We start from the raw sequence: 20,017 nt of genomic DNA, 5'->3' as shown, positions 1-20,017 counted from the left end.
CAGGCTTTTGCAATCATTCGTCATTAAGTATTAACGGGAAGTCATTTTAACGACATTAAAAGTAAAATGTTGTTTTTAAAGCGTAAGTTAAGCGAAATTCCTTGACGCGAATTTTCCGTGTTAAGGCCAAACGTACATCAGCAGAAATTCATTCACCGGGTACTTTCGGGAGCCTTTGGCACGTTGTCTGAAGGATTGTCAGCAAACCTTCAGCTCGCACTCATCTCACTGCCCCTCTATCGCCCTTATGTTTATTGCACTTTAATTGTCATCATTTCCACTCTTCCCTCCACAGCCCTTGATCAGCATGGGTTTTTCATTCATCCCTAAATTGAGCCGCAACACGATCTCCAGGTCCCCTCCTTCCTAACGTCACTGGCATACGGGCCGATGAGGTTCTGCGCTGCCGGGTCAAACTGCAAACAGTGGCGGGGAGCCCGGTGCGGGACAGACCGCTCGTACTGCAGCAGGACGCTATCCGGAACCAGCCTGGAGAACTGGATTCAAGTTGGATACAGCACGCGTAATGAAATACGAGATCTGGAGCATGCGGACTTAAAATGTCTCACGCGGAGCTGGAGCCAGTCCGCGAGGTACTTGCAGTGAACTTGTATTGGCGCGGACATTGAAGTCTGCGTGTGCAACGCGCTTAGAGGCAGATCCGCGAGGAGCCACTGCATCTCCGGCGGACACGCGCGTACCTCCCTGCTGTACCGGTGCCACAGAGAGGAGCTGGTTTGAAAGGAAGCACGTTGCCTGTGGGGGCAAACTTTTCTGGGGCTTCAGTGTCGGGCTCATGGGGGAGTGATGGGAGAGAAGCATACTCTGGGCGTGCAGAAGTAAAGGGACATGATGAGAGAGTTAAGACGCTCCCTTTGATCGCTAACACCTAACAAAACAAGTTTGTACGACTTTTAAAAGACTTACTGAAGGACCTGTGGCGTTTTAGTGTTTCATAATCTCCTCTAAGAACAAGAAACTAAACATCCCCCTTTGGCGCATCACGAAACACGGGGAGATTCTGCAAACGTGCTCAGAAAATTCGTATCAATAAAGTAAAGATTTCCGGGGCCAAAATCGCTGGCTGTGGACTTGTATCAAACGGCTTTGCACGATTTAAAACACAATCCAAATCTCTTGTCATTTACTTTCCCCCCCCCAAGAGAAATACGCTAAGTGAGAGGAAAGATGTTGGTCCGATTGGCGGTGTCAGTGGCAATTTTCTTCGGCTTAGTCGAAGGCTTTCCCACCAAGAAAGCACAGAAGACCCCGGTGCTCAGAGCCGCTGCCATCATGGAGGTAAGTCTTACTTTTGTTGAAGTGCGCGGAGCTTTTTGATGCCTGTGACACCTGGACCTACTTTCTATGTAGATCTGATCGTGAATTTTGTAGCAGGATGTAAGTTAAATGGAATGGGTTCAAAGTAACGGATCAACTCACGCCGCCTTTGCGGTTAAAGAATAAGGTTGCATTAGTTTTTCTTTCTCTTTTTTTTTTGCATTTTTGATAAAGAAAGGATATGTTTTTGTAGCTGTAATGCTTTGTTTGGTTACCCCCTTCCCAGAGGTGTCCCAGAAGGTGATTTTACGGCTTTCTTACTGACTTATGTCGGTGCTGTACCCTGTCCATGCTGTACCATTCCGGCTGTTCAGCCAAGTGTGTGTAATGTCATGGCCAAGGGCTGGATTCACCATTCATTAAGCGGACTGGGACAGTCACTAATGACACAGTGATGATTAGTCACTGAAATGCTCTGTGCTTAAATGAATAGAAACTATTAATTTGCCGTGTAGCATTCCTCCAAACTGCTGAACACGAAATAGATTTTCCCCGGAGACGGAGATACTGTGGACTGTGACAGGATTAGCGCTGCCTTTTCTGTGTGTATCTGGAGGTTCATGGTTAAACATGGGAGCTCAAGATCCACCCAGCAGTGGGGACGTACAGCCCAAACTAGCCGTAATTTTTCATACCGAATAAAGGTATTGCGACGTAGGAGTAAACTTTCACATTTTGCTCATATTAATCTGGTTTTGCAGCTTTGTAGAAGTTGGGATACCGCTCAAGGGTTAGAAACTGCTCAGGGTAGTTTAAAGCAGAAGTTTTCCAGGAAAATTAGTCATAGTGCCTGCTGTGAATAGATAGGAAAGTGTGTAAATTTACGAAATTACTGAATAGTGTCTACTCAGTTGAGCAGTGGTGCTGATTGTGTAGACGGAGGTTGTAGATATTTTCTGAAGGAGAATGAACCTATATGAAAACAATGAATGAAAGATAAAATTTCAAGAAGGAATATTGTCTATCTGCCTGTCTGCTGTCGGTCTGCCTGACTGTCTATCAATGTAAATGTTGCAAAAGTTACTGAACCTCAATTTCTTCATCATAAATCCAATTATGGATAATATTTTGGAAAAAAAAAAAAATCTTTACAATCATCTGATATAACAGGGATTACTAAATCCAATAAAATGATTCAGTTTCCCAGATGGAAACCCCCAGACCAGTCTGAGCACCTTTTGGTCAGTGCCATCACATCCTTCTTCTTCATGGTGGAACCAGACTGGCTTGTCTTCTCAGAAGAGGAGCTGTCCAGAACATGGAAGGGTCTTACACATCTTCCAACAGGCTTATTTGATCTTTTATTCTTTGCAAAAGTATCTTGACGATGATCGATCTCTGCAAGGACGAGGCTGTGTCAGGACTTTCTCTGTTCCATAAGCTGCTGCGAGATGAGGATTACAAGATGGAATGCGATGGAGAAGGCTCTCCCACCGCTAGCTTGTTGATGTCTCTTTGCTCTGCTAAAGAGCTCATTTTAATGCCCTACATTTTTGTATCAAGGCCGAACGGCTTTGATCTTGCAATAAATTTAAACTGCGCGGCAGCGTGCAGAGCCGGAGAAACAGACGGGACCCAGACCTGTTTGAAGTAGCCGGGGTACCATCCATCAGTAAATTAAGGACGGGGAAGGGATTTGGGCCGAGTGTACTAGATCTTCTTTCACGGGCCCCATCAGTGTAAAGAAGTATGTGTGTCTGTGGTTTGTAAGGTATGTCAAATGCTTTGTCAAGAAAGGCTTGCAACGATGTGTATAAAAACTTGCCAGTTATGATCAGTGTGATCAGAAGAATTCGTATGCATTTATGTTTCTCTGGGTGACCTTAAATGGAAAACAGCAACAGTGCATTAAGTTGTCAGAAGTTTCCTCATATAGCTTGGGTATACTCTAATTTTCTGCTGATAACATTTTTAATTATATAAACATGCATCTTGCTAACATTGTTAAAGCAGGATGCTACCTTATATCTTTCAATAATAAATTTTACCTGGCAGTGCTCATTATTCCTAATTTCTAATGGTACATTATTTACCTGGATGGCATGCTGTATGAGCGCCCCCTACAGGCACTTTGGTGACAGATAAATATATGGCAATTCTTGATAGAACATTGACTCCCATTAATGCATCTATCTCTTTAGACTGAAAAGCTCAAAACTTGCCTCGTTCTTCTTGTGCTGCACTCATAGTGCACCACACAAGCAACCCGCTGAGTGAGCAGACGAATGTCTTACCTGCCGGTCTGTAGGGGGCACTGGAGGGGCAGACAAACACATATATAACCTGGACTGTTCTAAATCCCCCCCCCCCCCCCCCCCTCCATATTTATGGCCTTTCTAGTGGTATGAAGGTGTTGGAGCTTTATTAGTGAAGGTGTTAATTTCCCTTCATCATGTTCTGTTGTCTGTTTTTTATTGCTAGTCTGTAACGCCCTGAGGGTCAGCCTGACCTTGCATCCAAAAACCTTTGCCTTAAAGTTTTTCTTTTTCCCCCAAATGCAGAAGGAGGGTGTTATTAGTGGTTAGAGTTTTTATTCTAGATTTTATCTCTCCTAAACTGCTTGCAATATGATAGTTTTAATCTGTATCCGCCCAGAGCCACAAGCTGACCGCAGGCTGTCGCAATTCATCTCGAATCCGGTAAAATTAAATTACCAAACACCGCAGAAAGTACTCTGATAGATAAACAAGTAAATAAAATGCACCATCCAAACAAGAGGAACCACATGCATATTGAAGGACCATATAAATGATGGTATCTAAGATCTCACATGCTGCGAACCCAGCTGTCGTGCCTCCGAGAAATCCTAATGAATATTCTGCCAGACGGGAAGACGTATGTTTCTTTTCACGCTAAGAAATGTTGACCTGTGCGTGTTACATATGAATGAGTTTTCAGTGTGCTGCTGCCCGTGTCGATATTTAGCCTCTGTAATGTAATGCTTCGTGACACAAGCTTCACATACGGTTTGAGATATCGTGCAGGCATAGTAGCCTGATGTCTCGACGTGTTAGGCAGCTCAGCTCAGTCCTCTGATCCTGTACTCAGTTTAAGCGAAGGCAGAGGGACCCTGCCTGGTAATTGAGAAATGCATATTCACCTGACATTCACATCTAGTTTAAATGCGTAAATATGATTCTGCAATGTGGACTGCAGATGCTTAACTAAACTATTTTAGTCCCAAGACATCAAAGTTGTTATTCAGAGTTTAAACTGTGGAGCAATATCGATTTTCAGATTAAATATGTGCTAAGAAATGTTGCAATTAATCAGTGATCTAGTACAAAAATATGCACACGACCCATGATCTGCAGCAGTCTGTTTGGCATTAGCCTCCTGTGCCACCTTCATCGATGACTCTCCGCACTCCTTCACTGGTGATGTACCAGATTCATTTTTTTGAGCTGGTGGCAGCATAGTACACTAACAAGAGCTTAGATGATGGAAAAGGAAATGCATTGCTCTGACTGGAAGATCTAGCCTCTACTGTTGTGCAACCCTAAACACTGCCAATAAAACATTTACTGTATGCAATACTGAAGCCAGTTGAATAGCATGGAATCATTTTCAGGGGGATTATGGGTAGGGTGTTTCCATTGTATTCTGTTTGTCAGGGCTGAATGTGTGCTATGCAAGTCAGGCCTCATGTGCTACGTCCCCTGTATTTGCTAGTGTCCATCCATCCATCCATCCATCCATCAGTCCATCCATCTATCTTCCAACTGTTTATCCTTGTCAGGGTTGTGGTGGTGCCTGAAGCCTTACTGTTTGCTGTTGTCCTTTGTTTTCTGTTTGTAAATATCGCATCGGGGATAAGGTGTCCACCTTTGTACAAAGGTGGTTCAGCCTCAGACATTGCAGGATCTTGCAGTCAGCGGTGTTCCTGTGAAAAAGACCCTCTTATGATGTGAAGCCTTGCAATTATTGTTGTAAGACCGTTTCTCTAACATAAGACTCAAGCAGTATGGTTTGTTGTCTCTGATGCCCTGTTCCCATCGCCGTGATGCGTCCATGAAACAAAGGAAATCAGAGCCGGGTTGAAGGCCTCGCTTCTCGGGGGTGAGGCGTCATAGGAGCGGCCGACGTAAGAGATACAGGCTGGATCCACATGGGCGCCTTTGATTGGAGCCTCTGCTGTGAGGGAGAGTGAGAGCAGGGGATAGAGACAGATTCAAATTACATGCTTCAATAACATTCAATGTTCAATATCCGGGCTTGGTAGACAGAGAAAGGGGGTGGTGTTCAAATCCCGATCCAGAAACGTATAGGGAAGGGGCACGGGATGACATGGTAAACACCCCCTGGGGAACTGGTTTGATTTTAGAGTGGGGGGGGTGGAGGGGCTACCTACCCCAGCACAGCCTTGACATCCTTCCATCTGCTTTTTCCAGATCTTTATCCAAAGCAGCGTCGCGGTGAGCTTGGCGTTTCCAGCCTAATATAATAATCATAAATAATGTTTCGTACTTAAACTTCACATAAAGTAATAAATATATTAAGGCTGCCGACCACAAGTAATAAAAAGATAATTTTAAAAAAATTAAAACGCCTCACTCAGATGATTAATGACAGGAGTTCGTCAGCGACGCAGTAATCGAAAGAACAAAGATCAGGTCCAAACCGTAACATAACCCATGGATGAGCTATAATTAAATAAAACGAATGCGAGTTCAGATCTGGTCTTTATTTTGAAGAAAATAATTGTAATTGAAGTAACAATAAACAGTCAAAAATATCAATTAAAATAAAAGGTGCTCCCACAAAGGTGCCCCCCCCCCCCCCCCCGCCCCGCCCCCAATCCATCTGAATTCAGTGGCAGTTACATATTCTCTGTGGCCCTAAGTTTTCCAATGCCTCAGTAATACTACTTATATTCTGTGTAGGAACTGACTGTTAGCTGTGTGACAGAGGTGTAAAAGGGCAGAGAGAGAGAGAGAGAGAGAGAGAGCGCAAGCGCGGTTCAGGGCTGTCTCGACTGGAGCAAACCAGTGTGAAGTTTGAAGTAAACCACCAGGCAGTTCATTCATAGAGCAAAATTTGAATTCCTGTTCCAGAAAGTTCTACCACCATAACAACAATAAACTGATGATCCAGTTATGATGATGACCAGTTTATCCAAGCAGATATCTCTGTAGATGGAGGAGGTAGGCCTAAAGAATCCAGGACCACATACTGTTGGGTTTAATCATTTCGTGGTGAAGCGTCACAAAGCTCTGTCTCCAGGTTCTTTGTAGAGTACTGCACACAACTCTAACCACGTGTTCTGTCTTATGTTTTACTCCAGGTGCATGCAGTATTTTCCTCACATTTTATTTCTTTGTTTATTTACCAGAAGCTTTTATTCAAAGTGATTGTACAGTTGAGAGTGCAGTGTCAGTCAGTGCGTGGAGCAATAGGGCATTAAGGGCCATTCTTAAGGCCCCAGTGGTGAAGTCACTTTGCTGACCATAGGATTTGAACTGATTCGCCTTCCAGTGAGTGTACAGTCCTAACCCACTGAGCCACAAACCACTCCCACAAGAGAATTTATGGAAATTCTCAACTATTCACTATGTGCGGGTTTACATGGAAGCTCTGACAGCTTGTGTACTGCAAATCCAGCAGAGTGCTTTTCCAGCAGAGCCAAGCGATTACTGTCAGCGGGGCAAATAAGACCTTCAGTTACTGATGCCTAATAACCAAATACACCCTTTCTTCCAGTAGTGTCCTTGCAGATTGGCCTGGATTAATTTATCTTCTGTTATACTTGTCTGTTTGTTTGTCATTATTCTCATCAGGCACAAGCCCAGACACCCTCCATCGACATCCTCCAGGACCTGGAGGCCATGCAAGAGCACAACCAGGTAAGGACCATCCCGTTCAACCACAAGAAGAGGTGGTCTCCGCACCTGCCCAAGCCTGAACCCGAAGAAGAGTCGGAGCCCTTCATCCTGGATCTGAAGAATTTTCCAGATCTCGCGAATGTGGACCTCAGTTCCCAGAATCCCAACATTCAGGTAGGAATTGAAATGGATAGCTGAGGTATGGATTTTTTTTTATCTAAACAGGTGCTACCTGGCACACATTTTTTTCATTTCCTGGAGCACCTGCAACCAACTCCGTGAGATGATTGCTCAATATCGTCATCATTACTTTATTATAAATCTTACAGGAACCTTTACACCTTGTATTCTCCATATTGCTGTGTTGATGTTTTCTGGCATAGAGTTTCCGAGTAATGTTTTACTGTCCTGCTGGGTTTCTAAAAATTTAATATTCTGCATTCCTTTAATTCATTACGTTGATTTTAATGCAATCCAAACATTGACTTTTCAATGAGACCTGCCCACTTGTTAAAAACCGCTTTACATAGTACCAAGAATATGGTGACCTGGATCACTGATATTTCTATCTGCTCTCGCTTGTGTGTGTGTGTGTGTGTGTGTGTGTGTGTGTGTGTGTGTGTGTGTGTGTTCGTTTATGTGAGTCATGGAGTCACAAAGAGATACACGAAAACCTCAGAATTTCTCTGAACCTGTATCCGGAGTTAAACAAATGGATGATAAAATTATAAAATTGTTGTTATCATTGTAAGGTGGAGCCAAAGGAAGCCTCAGAATAGCATAGGAAATAAACAGAGCGTCTGCATGCTATTTGTGGGAGCAGATCTCTCCAGCTCGTACCCTGGATGAGTCATCAGAGTGTAACGGGGCATGTTTTAGTGTAACTCCTGGCGTTTTCCACCACGGCCATGCAAGTTATGGATTATTAAAATGGTCTGTGGAACCTGCATCGGCCAGGGGTAATTTCACAAAGAGGGACGAGTCCAGAACTTTCCTTCAGCCAGCAAAGCACATTTCTGATTGTTTTCGACTCTCCTGCTTCCCACATGACTCTGCTTTCCAAGGATTGCTCCTGAGAATCAGCTGATATCAGGCATACACACACACACAAACACGCACACACACACACACGCACACACGCACACACGCGCACACACGCACGCACACACACACACAAACACGCACACACGCACGCACACGCACACACACACACGCACGCGCACACACGCGCGCGCGCACACACGCACACACGCACACACACGCACATGCACGCACACGCGCACGCACACACGCACGCACACGCGCACACGCACGCACACACACACGCACAAACACGCACACACACACGCACAAACATGCACACACGCACGCACACACGCACACACGCGCACACACGCACACGCGCACACACACACTTCAAGTCTGTATACACCATGCTCTCCCCCCACTAATGGCTTGTTGTTTGTGCAGCTGCATTCCCTCTGTGCTGATAGGCGTCCAGCTGTTGACCGTCAGCGAGAATCCTGCAGACCGTACCTTTGTTTTTATGTGGTGAACATCCAGCGTCGGGATGCCGCTCACCGAAGATGGCAGGCGGCTCTTGCCCCACACGCTCCCGCGGCGAGTGGGAGAAGCCAGAGACTTTTGTTTGCTTCCCTTGACTTTGTAAACAGTTGTAGCTGCCATCAGATTTCCATACCGTGGGGGAAAATAAAGAGGCACCTTTCTGCGCGTCCCGATGGCATCTCTGCTGCCTGTTATCTGCGGGTCTGCAAGGCGTGTTGAGTCGTGCCGGTCGTGAGTTGCCAGAGAAATTAGTTTACAGAGCAGACCTGCAGAGGATCTGGCCCCAACATCTTCACTGTTCGCAGACTCAGATAGGCCATCTTGTAGGCTCCAGACTCAGATACAGCAGGGAAGTAGAAGTTTTCTGTCTCGTGTGGGAAGATCCAGTAGGGTTTCCCAATACCCAGCATGCCGTGCTGTTTTTCTGCTTTCATGCATCAAATATGGTGAGAAATGTCTTTCCCTGGCTGCTAACTCACTGCTCTCGCTTTTTGTTATTAATCCTGTTCCCTAAGGCGATCAAACGTTGGGCTAGTGATCACTAAAAGTACTCCCTGCAGGCATGAGTTCTGGAAGAGTCAGATAAACACTTAGTAAGATCACTTCAGTATTCTCTGGTTTTACAGAAATTAGTTTGATTACAGCAGTGGCATGTAATAATAAGAGCCAATGACATTCTCTTGGTTCCATCTGTTAGACTGATCATTAGGGATCTTGCGCAGTTCATTTATATAGACATGTAGCAGAATAATGATTATCCAGTGTAATGGTGCAATGGGGATGTTACCCATTGTCATTTATTCAGAAAAAACTTTTATCAGGGGCTGTACTTCACTGCTCTGTTAATGAATTACAAAATATCTGAGCATTTAAGAAACGTCCTAGAGCACAAGATTGGAAGGTGCAGGATGAACAAAGTAAGATGTGCAACTCACACTGTGATGTGCAAATAGTGGCATTCCTGGTCTTTCAGGTCACCATCGAGGTCATCGACAACCCCCAGGCGGACATGGAGATGGATCTCGACGAGGAGAGTCACAGAGACTGGGGCGCCTCCTCCGTGGACCTGCCCGGGAACAAGAAACTCTTCTGGCCCCTATTCTGGGGCTACCCCGACTCGGAGGAGGAGGACTCGAGCCGGCCGAGCCTGGGGGAGACCGCAGAGGAGGACAGCAGCGAGGAGCTGGTGCTGAGCGGCGTCGGGGATGACTGGGATGGCCGCTGGAGGAAGGGATGGGACACCAAGGAGACCTACGGTGAGGCTGCCGCCCTTCACTGAAATGCACGGTCAGGCCTGCCGTACGCCGACGTCAGCAGGGAGCTCGGCATGTCGGGGTCAGACGCTCGGGGCCCTCCTGGCACCGAGGACGCGACTGTTTATTTGTGTAGGAGGCCCCTTTGTAGATCCGACTGCCTCTGTAGATGGTTACATCTGGCCTGAGGTATCAGCAACACGGCAGAGATGCTGGATCCGGGGCTGAAACAGAGGGTGGCTTTGAGGGCCGTCTGATCGGCACGGAGGCCCCAGGATGGAGGCGCAGGGCTCAGGAGGGTGTCTCACGAACCTGAGGCGGGAGGCCGGCAGGGGAACGCGCCGTTCCTCAGTCCGCCCCCATGGCTGCTTCTGATTTCTATCAACTGCCTGCATTTTTTTTTTCCTGAAGAATTCAGCATCTGTCACGCTTCTCATTGAGCTGTTTTTAGCACAGATGGTTAAAATGGTTAAAAGGAGAGAGTCTGGGAAGCTGGAGTGTTACAGAGAGCTTCACGTCCAAACAAGACTCTCTGCTTTTTTTTTTTTTTTTTTAAAAAAAGCTGGATATTAATTTAATTCCATAAAGCCGGTTCAAGTCGGCTCTTTGGAGCCAGGGCTTTTCAGAGCGGCTGGGAATTTTTTTAAAAATGCTCCATCAGGAAAAGAGTGAAGGGCGGGATGGGACGGGAGCGAAGGGTTGGGGGTCCGGACGGCCCCCGCGTTAGTGATGGAGAGAGAGGACACTCCATCATCAGCCCATTGTGCAGCCCCCCACAGATCCCTCACTTTCGGAGACCCCGGAGCTGGACAAACAGCCCATATTTGCCCTCGATTAGAGGCAAGATTAGGAGCCCCGGCTCACTGGGATTGACAGCCGGAGGCTCGGTTGTGCTTTTCATTCCGGGGCTCCTTAGGACGCCTGGTCGCTCCGCGTACTCCGCCACGGGGCCGTTCGACCCTGTTCAGGAATCCCGGGGCTTTCGGGGCCGTGTTTATAACCACAATGTTTTTTTCGCCCTCCTGCTCCCTCCCTCGCTCTGTCCTCCTCTCATTCGCTCCCTCTCTTGCTCCCTCGCTGTCCTCCCTTGACGGGTGGGGAAAAAGAGCATCCTGAATTCCGGTCCAGGCCTGTGAGAGCGGCGAGTAAAAATTAAAAGGGGTCACCAAACTGGAAAATGCTCTTCAGCGCTGCAGGAATTGGCCATGGGCAGCACGCGGCTCGGAGCTGCTATTTTTGTCCGCGCTCACTTTCGCTTTGGCTTAATGAGGAGGCTCGAGGTCCTCAATTGGCCCCACATTCCACATATTTACATATTAATCGGCCATGTCTAGGTATTTTACACTTCCTGAGCAAATTTTTTGCTGCCGCTAAATAAAACTAGCTAAGCAGAAGCCCTCTGTGGAAAAATTACTGGTCTCTTGTATGTCTATCTAACAGACACACTAAGACAGACCTAACATGGATGACTATAGACCAGCTCCTTGCTCCTGATTGAGAAATTCACACTGGAATACTGACTGCCCCTGTGTTACAACCTATGTGACTTACAACGACTCGCACATATGCTAGGTACTGCTATGCTACCTAACGTCCTGTACACTGTATAATAGTTGCCACAGAAAAGTCCTGCACTGTATGGCAACGTGACCATTCCAGTCTCACACACATCTCCCAGTCTCATTCTCACACCTAAAAGTCAGTGTGATTATCCTATTCCGACATTCATCCATTTCAACATACAACCTGTCTGTCAGAGCGGAGCCCAGTCGTTAAGTCGCGGACCGTCTGTAATGGGCCGATACGTGTCAGCACCACCGGGCCGTAAGCAGACCTCCCAGGCAGCACGTTCGCGTGCGTGGTGTGTACACAGCGGCATGACGCAGACATAAACCGGCACGCGTGTGTTTACACATGAACCTACGGCATGCGCAGATGGCGGCGTGAGAACGTGAGCAGGCAGTGCGATCACAGGATGCGGGGAGCTCAGCCTGCTGCAGTTGAAACGCTTTGCTGTCGAGACGCAGGCACCCTCTCTGTGCAACACCGGAGCGGTCTGTAGTCCTGCACCATTAATGCATGTCTTCAAGGAGCTTGACTTTATGATCCTGTGTCAGAGGTGGAAAGTTTAGGTCCAGGAAGTACTAAACCAGACCAAGGTTTTATTTGAAATAAGCAGTTGAGTTCTCTGTGAATGTGACTCTTTATACTCAACTGGTTGGTTGAAACAGAATCTTGGTCTGGATTTGTACTTTCTGGACCTGAACTTTCCACCTCTATCCAATGTTATCTGGATGCCATATATGTTAAGCATCGATGGGCATTTTAAATCAAACAGTACTCCGGGATTTAGATGATTATTTTACACAATAACAGAAAAGGGTTAAAGAATCAGCATAACAGTGTTAACAAAGTTTTCACTAACAAGAATATTAATGACATTATGTTAAAGGCACCATATTTTGTGACAACTTTTGCTGTCAAGGTTCTTTTCTTTTAAGCCAGAAACTTCCAGGTCGTTCCTCCTCTTGGTATCATTAGTCTGCAGCTTCTCTTGATCTGGCGCTTATTCCTCAGGCTTCCTCATTCTCTGGGTGTATCTTGACATCGTTGACAGTTTTTCAACACAGAGGCCACATTTTTTTCAGCCAGATTCAGAATTGGATAAGGTACTTTATGTCAGTTTGTAAAGGAAAACAAAACAATGAAAACTGAAATAACATTTTGACCGTGTCATGAACTTCACAGTAAGGAATCTTCCCGGCTTTACATTTGTAGTCATCTTCATTTTGACCCTGTTACATCTCAGACCATTACCTGATTACCTGATGGTACTATTGTTGAGCTAATGGTATTGCTGGAAGACACGATGCCACTGCAGGTTATTTGCACAGCAGAGTCACTTGGCTGTGTGTTCACTGGGTTCCACTGCCACCTACATGCATGCATGAACTGGGCATCTAGGGGGCGCTATTCTGAAAAATCCATCAAGGCTTTTTCATCAGCTGTCTATGATATGTGTACTTATCCAGAGAGTGAAGGTAACTTTGGCAACTAAATCAGTCAGGTAATCAAATTTCATTTAATAAGGCACAGTTTTTGCAACCATGTTCCAAAGGCGAAAAAAGAATAAACCCGATATTCTAGAATGGGCAAAACATGAAATATTCCAGGAGCGCTCCCTCTGGAAACTAATAGCCATAACCGGTGACTGATGATGACCACACAGAAATGCCCGCGTGACCCTGCGGCCGTGTTTTTGCCATCAACCTCCCTGAAACATCCCAGTGTGAGATAGCATGCTTGGGCGCGAAGGTGAGGGACCGCAGCTCGCTTTCCTGTGGAGGAGAGAAGCGCTGGACTGACGTGTTTGTGTTGGCAGCGTCGGCCTGCAGCTGAGAGTTCACCATCGGCGCATTTATTACGAGCCGAGTGGAGCCTGAGAGATTCCCTTCATTAGCGAGACTCTGTTTTACTGGGAAATATGTGACTTCAGTCACGCCTCATTAAGTCTGCTGTGAAAATAAAGTCGAGACGAGGCCCTGATCGTCCGCCTCTCTATTCTTACGGCTCCTTTGCTCGATGCGCCGATGCTTTTAAACATTAGCTGGCACCGTGCTGCATAGCTCCGTCCGTTTGATCTCGCCTCTTTTTTTTTTCCGATGTTCTCTTGCTATTCTTACAGCTACGTTTCGCAATTAAAGGTGCTGAGAGCATTCAGGCTCATTTTTTGTAGCATGTGAGCAGGAGTCTGTGGTAAATGATAGTAACGGTAAGACTGACAGATTTGCATCGCTGCACTGACACAAGTTCATGATGCGGTTGCACCAGGTACAATTTGGGATGAACTCAGGATGCATTTCTAACATCTTTCCATTGAATTGCATAGCATCATATTCTTTTACATTACATCGCATTCAGTTTAATCTCACTGTGTCGAATCACATCCCCGCAATAGGGGTGAAACTTATTGTATGACAGTAGTAACTTTGATGTATCTGATCATTGGCAGTGCATCGAGATGTGTATCACATCACCTCAGTGATGGTGATGCACATCCGTAATAAATAACATTAGGGTAGTACATTGTTCTATGGCGAAAGGGTGGAGTGCCCCCCTCCTCACCCCCACAATACTCTGTGCTTGCATTCCTCCCCCACAGAAGACGAGGAAGAGGATGAGTGGACCGCTTGGTCGCCATGCAGTGTCAGCTGTGGCCAAGGCAACCAGAAGCGCACCCGCGCATGCGGTTACGCCTGCATGGCAACGGAATCCAGGACATGTGACCTCGAGCGCTGCCCAGGTGCTGTGTGTGTGTGTGTGTGTGTGTGTGTGTCTCAGCTTTACTATACTTGTGAGGACCAAAGGACTTCACAAGGCGGCAAACCCTGACATAACACACCTTGTGAGGACTGGAGGCTGGTCCTCACAAGACAAAACTTATTTCTATAAAAAATCAGTGAATGCAATCAAAAAACTAAAATTATGCCAAGTGTCTTGTATTTTGTTTGGTTACTTATGGTTAAGGTTAGGGTTGGGTAGGGTAAAGGGTGTCGTGATTGATATTAAGGTTTTGCCCATAGACACAATGGGATGGTCCACACAAGTATAGGAATACCTGTGTGTGTGTGTGTGTGTGTGTGTGTGTGTGTGTGTGTAGGTTATGTATTTATTACATTATGGGGACCAAATGTCCCGCACAATGTGATAAAAACCGTTTGCTTTGACCTCTAACATTTTTTCAGGTCCCACAAGGGGAAACTTATAAAAATCAGTGAATGCAGTAAAAAAAAACTAAAAATACCAAGTTTGTTTGGTTGCTTGTGGTTAAGGTTAGGGCTGGGTAGGGGTTGTCATTGTTGTGTCCATGCAAATGAATGGCCAGTCCCACAAAGATACGAATACAAACCTGAGTTTGCCTGCCTGCCTGTCACTGTCTGTCTGCCTGTCTGTCTCTTGGTCTGTCTATCACTGCCTGTCTGTCTCTCAGTCTGTCTGTCTGCCTGTCTGTCTCTCGGTCTGTCTCTCATTGTCTGCCTGCCTGTCTCTCGTTCTGTCTGTCTGTCTGCCTGCCTGTCTCTCGTTCTGTCTGTCTGTCTGTCTGCCTGCCTGCCTGTCTCTCGTTCTGTCTGTCTGTCTGTCTGCCTGCCTGCCTGCCTGTCTCTCGTTCTGTCTGTCTGTCTGCCTGCCTGTCTCTCGGTCTGTCTGTCTGCCTGCCTGCCTGTCTCTCGTTCTGTCTGTCTGTCTGCCTGCCTGTCTCTCGGTCTGTCTGTCTGCCTGCCTGTCTCTCGGTCTGTCTGTCTGTCTGCCTGCCTGTCTCTCGGTCTGTCTGTCACTGTCTGTCTGTCTGCCTGCCTGTCTGTCTCTCGGTCTGTCTGCCTGCCTGCCTGCCTGTCTCTCGGTCTGTCTGTCTGCCTGCCTGTCTCTCGGTCTGTCTGTCTGCCTGCCTGTCTCTCGGTCTGTCTGTCTGTCTGTCTGCCTGCCTGTCTCTCGGTCTGTCTTTCTGCCTGTCTGTCTCTCGGTCTGTCTGGCTGTGTGTATGTGGCTTAATTGGCTCCCTCTCACATTTACTGTCTATCACTATTCTCCACCTCATGTCTCACATCTTCCCTGGTTTTTTCTTCTCCATCCTGACGTAATTTGCCGTTCGCTGATCCATGCTTGTAATGCTAAACCCGTATGAGATATTCTTAAGGAAATGCAGGCATAATTTGGGGATTACCGTGTGTTTAGCTCATTTCCCACTGGAACGCATGTTTGTGAGGTTTTTTTCGGACCCCTCCAGCTGGTTAGGTTGATGTCGTTGTTAATAAACAGTGCTTTATTTGTCTTAGGGTCTCATAGTGGGTAAGTGGGTAGTGCCACAGCCTCTCACCCTGGGCTACCTGGGATGGCCACCAGGCAAGATAGGAGGGAGGTTGGATTATTTGTACTGTTAAACTGGATTCTTTTGTTAAGAATACAGCATTGATATGAAAAATGAAATGACGGTGATCTTTCCATCTATTTGTCCATGGTGACAATGTGTCAGCATCCTCTCCCCGAAGCAATAGTGCAAGGGGCAGGATGCCATCTATCACAGGACACTATGGCCTGGAGGTATAAGGCAAATATATAACCCTCAGCTATAAGATAAAACATAATTTGTCTGTGATCTGTCCATTCTTGTGTCATCCATGGCCACATGGTACCGTATTGGCCTCCCAGGAGACTTCGGCTGGTTCAATCGACAGATTTATGGTCAATTCATTCATTAGTGCATAATCTTCTCCTTACGTGGTCTCCTCTTACCTGTAGTGGGAATCCCGATATGCTCTGACCGCATGTTCTGCTGTAATCTGCATTGCAGGCGATGTGAACGCTGTGACGGAGCTCATCCCCTATGAGACTGAGAATAGCACTGACTTTGTCAGCGCAGGTCAGTATGTTTGTTAACGTAATGCTGGGGCAGAGGGATCAATCAGCCAGGCCATCTCAGCTGCCTCACTGGCCAGATCGCTCGCTGGCTCCCAGCTGCGAGGGACGCCGTGCTCCTCCAGTCAGTACTTATGGCCCTGTAATTCGTCCGGCAGAGCAATGGGAGGCACACTCAAGCTGCTCTCTGCTGCGGGATAGTTTACAATTACGGTGGATTCCTGAATTTTTTAAATATGGCAGTATGGATCAGTAGGGGATTGACTGCTTCATCATGAAAGCAATATTGTTATTTATGAATGTTTGACTTGGATCACCAGCTGTGTATTAAAGGCCCATATTTTCTCTTTAAGTGAAAATGCAGGCTGCACGGTTAGTTAGACATAGCGAATTGTAATCAAATGATGGTGGTAATGGATTTCTGTGTGGGAATGCATCTGCTGCAGAGGTGGACAGCTGCGAGAAATGGCTGAACTGCAAGAGCGACTTCCTGCAGAAGTACCTGCAGCAGGTGCTGACGGAGCTGCCCAGCTGTCCCTGCTCCTACCCCTCTGAGGCGCTCTACAGCGCCGTCAGCATCTTCGACGAGCGGCTGCGGCGGGCACACCGCTGGCGTGATGCCAGCGGACCCCGGGAGCGCCTGGAGGTGTACAGGCCCACGGCGCACGCCTGCCTGCGCTCCATGCTGTCTGCCGACAGTGGCACGCTGGCCGCACAGCTCTGTTGCTATGATGCACACATGCGGCTGCTGACGCGGGGCAAGGGTGCGGGGGCGCCCGACCTGGTGAGCTCCGACTTCTCTCCCGAGCTGCACTTCAAGGTGGACGTGCTGCCCTGGGTGCTGTGCAAAGGCGACTGGAGCCGTTTCCACGCCGCCCGGCCACCCAACAACGGACTGGGCTGTACGGAGAACCCACGCGAGGACGTCTTCGCTAACGAGCTGGAGGAGGCGCGCGAGTACTGAGAAACGCACAAGTGCCGCCCTGAGTTCCCATGAGCCTTGGCGTGGTGCCGCCCATTTTGCTGAGGAATGCTCTGTGTTACTCATTAACGGCCCGGTGTAGGTGTTCAAAGTGCTGCTGCTGTGTTTGATGCCCCATAGTGACCCTCCCTTAATGCTGCCCCCCCCCCCCCCGAGGCCCATTGACAGTACGAGAGAAGAGCCTGTTATTTCGTTTAAAGTTTCACCATGACTCATTTATTTGGAGAGTTTGCGGTGAATTAAACGCTATTTCAGGACCGACGATATGAGGATGGATGATGCCGTGGGTGGCTCCGCCCCTGCTGCGCAGTGTCCCCATCACGGGCACGCTTTCCGGAAGGCATAGAGCGTTACTGCTTTTCAGGGCCTTTAAAATGTTTATTTGGTTCTGAACTTGCCTGCATTTTAAATGGGATTAAGCTGCTAAGGACCTTTTTTTTTTGGTACAGAATGTGCTCCCGTCCCTCACCTCAGTTTTTACCCCTCAGAACAAACGCCGAAAGAAATGCAGTTACATCTGCATTTATGCTCGCATGCCAAGCGAAAAGTGATTAACGCAATTAGGTCAGGTGGGTTTAAATATCAATACACTCTTAGGAAATGTGTGGTGGTTACACGGTTTTTCTCAATTTTAGTGTGTAAAATTCTTTTTTCTTTTGTGTGCCAATACTAAACCAGAGCCGTATTTATGTAGATTTAGGTTTTATTCATTCATGAATGAGGAGACACAGCAGAAATTGCTCTGCAGAAACCACATCTGCTTCAGTCCCGGTGCTGGGTGAAGAGACACGTTTTTGCAGGTTGTTATTTTAAGATGGAAATGCGCTCCCTTGCAGATAGTGGCTATCTTAGCCAGCGTTTATGTGGAATGTTCTCCCTTCTGTATTTTTAAACAGCCTCGCAGCTTCATCTGAAGAGGACTACCCATTTAAACAGTTTAACTTTCCATTCGATTTAATAACGTGGAAAATGACTTTCTTAAGGAAGTCCTAAGTCAGCAGAACTGATTATCTGGTGCGTGCCCACGTTGTGTGTCTGTGAAATGCACTGTGTGGCTGTCAATGGTCGGCGAATGAAAAAGAGGCTGCTGCAGCCAAAATATGGTACGAATTTCCACATGTACGCAGACCGGCACGAGTTCTGGCCAGAGCATGGGAGCGTGCGGTCTTTATCCAGGGGCCCGGCCGAGGCCCCAGAACAGCCCTGGGATGGGATCCAAATGCGAGCAGGAGAGGTGCAGACCGCCCGTCCCCGGGAGAGAGGACATGTCTTTTCCCCACTTCTGTTTTCTTTGGCCAGTCTTGAAAAGCAGTTGTCCCCCCCCAGCTCTGGAGCCCCCCCCCCCCTTGATACCTCACTCAAGAGCCACCAGCGTCTCTGCCCTTGTGAGCCGCCTTAGGCCCAGTTTTTATTACAGAAAAAATACTGATATATGTACCTGCTTGACAGCAGAGTCCTCGCCAAACACTTTTTCTTTGCTGAATTGTATCCTTGAGTGTTTCATTGATGTGTCCAGAGCTCACATGGACCAGTGAAAGCACCATGTTTAGTGGAGCCCAGAAGTCCGATTCAAACATTTTTTTATACTCATTTGGGAACATTATTGGAGGAAAACACTTCCTAAGAAACGGGAGAAGTATTCTGAGGTTTCTTGGTTAGGAAGGTGTTGGGGATCAGTGGGAATCCGAGACGGCTGGTGTTTAAACATTCCTGGTGCTGTTTTGGCAAACACTTCTTAACCGTCTGTAAATGCAATTTGCAGGCTTTTTCATCTTTACGGGGATGTTCTGTCGCTCTCCTGTCCGGGCAGAGCTGTGTCTAAACGGTGCATTTAGTTTGGATTATTATGAACCGAAAGATCATGCCACAGAGCTCTCATCAGGAATAACATTTGAAATGTATGTGATAACGTATCACATTTTAAAATCACTTTTTATTTTTTTTTCTAAGAAAGGCACTTTAACACATAAAGATATATGTAAATATAAACTACCATCATATTGTAATGTGTTGTAAAGATATGCTATGTTTTCCTGGTGTTATGTGTGTCAGTATTGCTCCGCATGATCATATTGTGCTTTTTTAAAACGTATATTAGATATTATCTTGTACAGTATTTATTGTTCTGTTTGATTTCTGAAGCTTTGAAATATTGAAATTATTCTATGATACTGAATGTGCACTATTAAAAGTGAATATCACGTTTCAAAAGGGATTTCAGCTGCATCAAGGAAATTGATTTTCATTAGACTACATCACTTCCATGAAAAAAAAACCTGTATTCCCTTTTGATTCTGCTTCTTTTTTTTCTGCCAGCCTGCCAGGTAAAATGTTATGTTTTGGAATGAATATAAGGCTTTTGCCATAATTGTCTCTTGTTGTTATTCAGCTGAATTTGAGTCTCCTTTCCCTAGAAGTGAAGTTTGATTATTTTCACTGTTCTATAATAATCACATTTTGGGACATGATGTTCATGTGCTTCTTTCTGTACTAAAGCCATTTTCTTTATAACACAATGATCTGAAGTATGCATCATAACAAAATATTTATTCACAAAATGTATTTTACACAACTGCCACAGGTGTAATAACTTTCAGTAAAACAGGATAGAAGCTAATAAGAAATTGATTTAGGATTTCAAA

General features: G+C 46.5%; 1 protein-coding gene across 1 annotated transcript; it reads left to right on the top strand.

Annotated features, from left to right (window-relative positions):
• The first annotated feature begins 74 nt into the window (after positions 1-74).
• On the top strand, positions 75-19,743 carry LOC111850960 (isthmin-2-like). Its single transcript, XM_023825375.2, has 6 exons — positions 75-1,299; positions 7,116-7,334; positions 9,700-9,982; positions 14,142-14,282; positions 16,329-16,397; positions 16,840-19,743. Exons 1-6 carry the CDS (start codon positions 1,189-1,191, stop codon positions 17,355-17,357), a joined length of 1,341 nt encoding a protein of 446 aa, XP_023681143.2. The 5' UTR covers positions 75-1,188; the 3' UTR covers positions 17,358-19,743.
• The last annotated feature ends 274 nt before the right edge of the window (positions 19,744-20,017 follow it).

The sequence above is a fragment of the Paramormyrops kingsleyae genome, chromosome 19 (assembly GCF_048594095.1).
Source record: "Paramormyrops kingsleyae isolate MSU_618 chromosome 19, PKINGS_0.4, whole genome shotgun sequence".
Taxonomy (NCBI): Eukaryota; Metazoa; Chordata; class Actinopteri; order Osteoglossiformes; family Mormyridae; genus Paramormyrops; species Paramormyrops kingsleyae.
Note: the sequence above shows the minus strand (reverse complement) of the source record. Positions and strands in the feature narration are given on the sequence as shown.

Bases quoted from the DNA above. Each gene is read 5' to 3' on its own strand.
- LOC111850960 (XM_023825375.2), top strand. From the start codon at position 1,189: ATGTTGGTCCGATTGGCGGTGTCAGTGGCAATTTTCTTCGGCTTAGTC. The intron at 9,983-14,141 runs GTGAGGCTGCCG...CCTCCCCCACAG, and splicing joins GGACACCAAGGAGACCTACG to AAGACGAGGAAGAGGATGAG. The intron at 14,283-16,328 runs GTGCTGTGTGTG...TCTGCATTGCAG, and splicing joins TGACCTCGAGCGCTGCCCAG to GCGATGTGAACGCTGTGACG.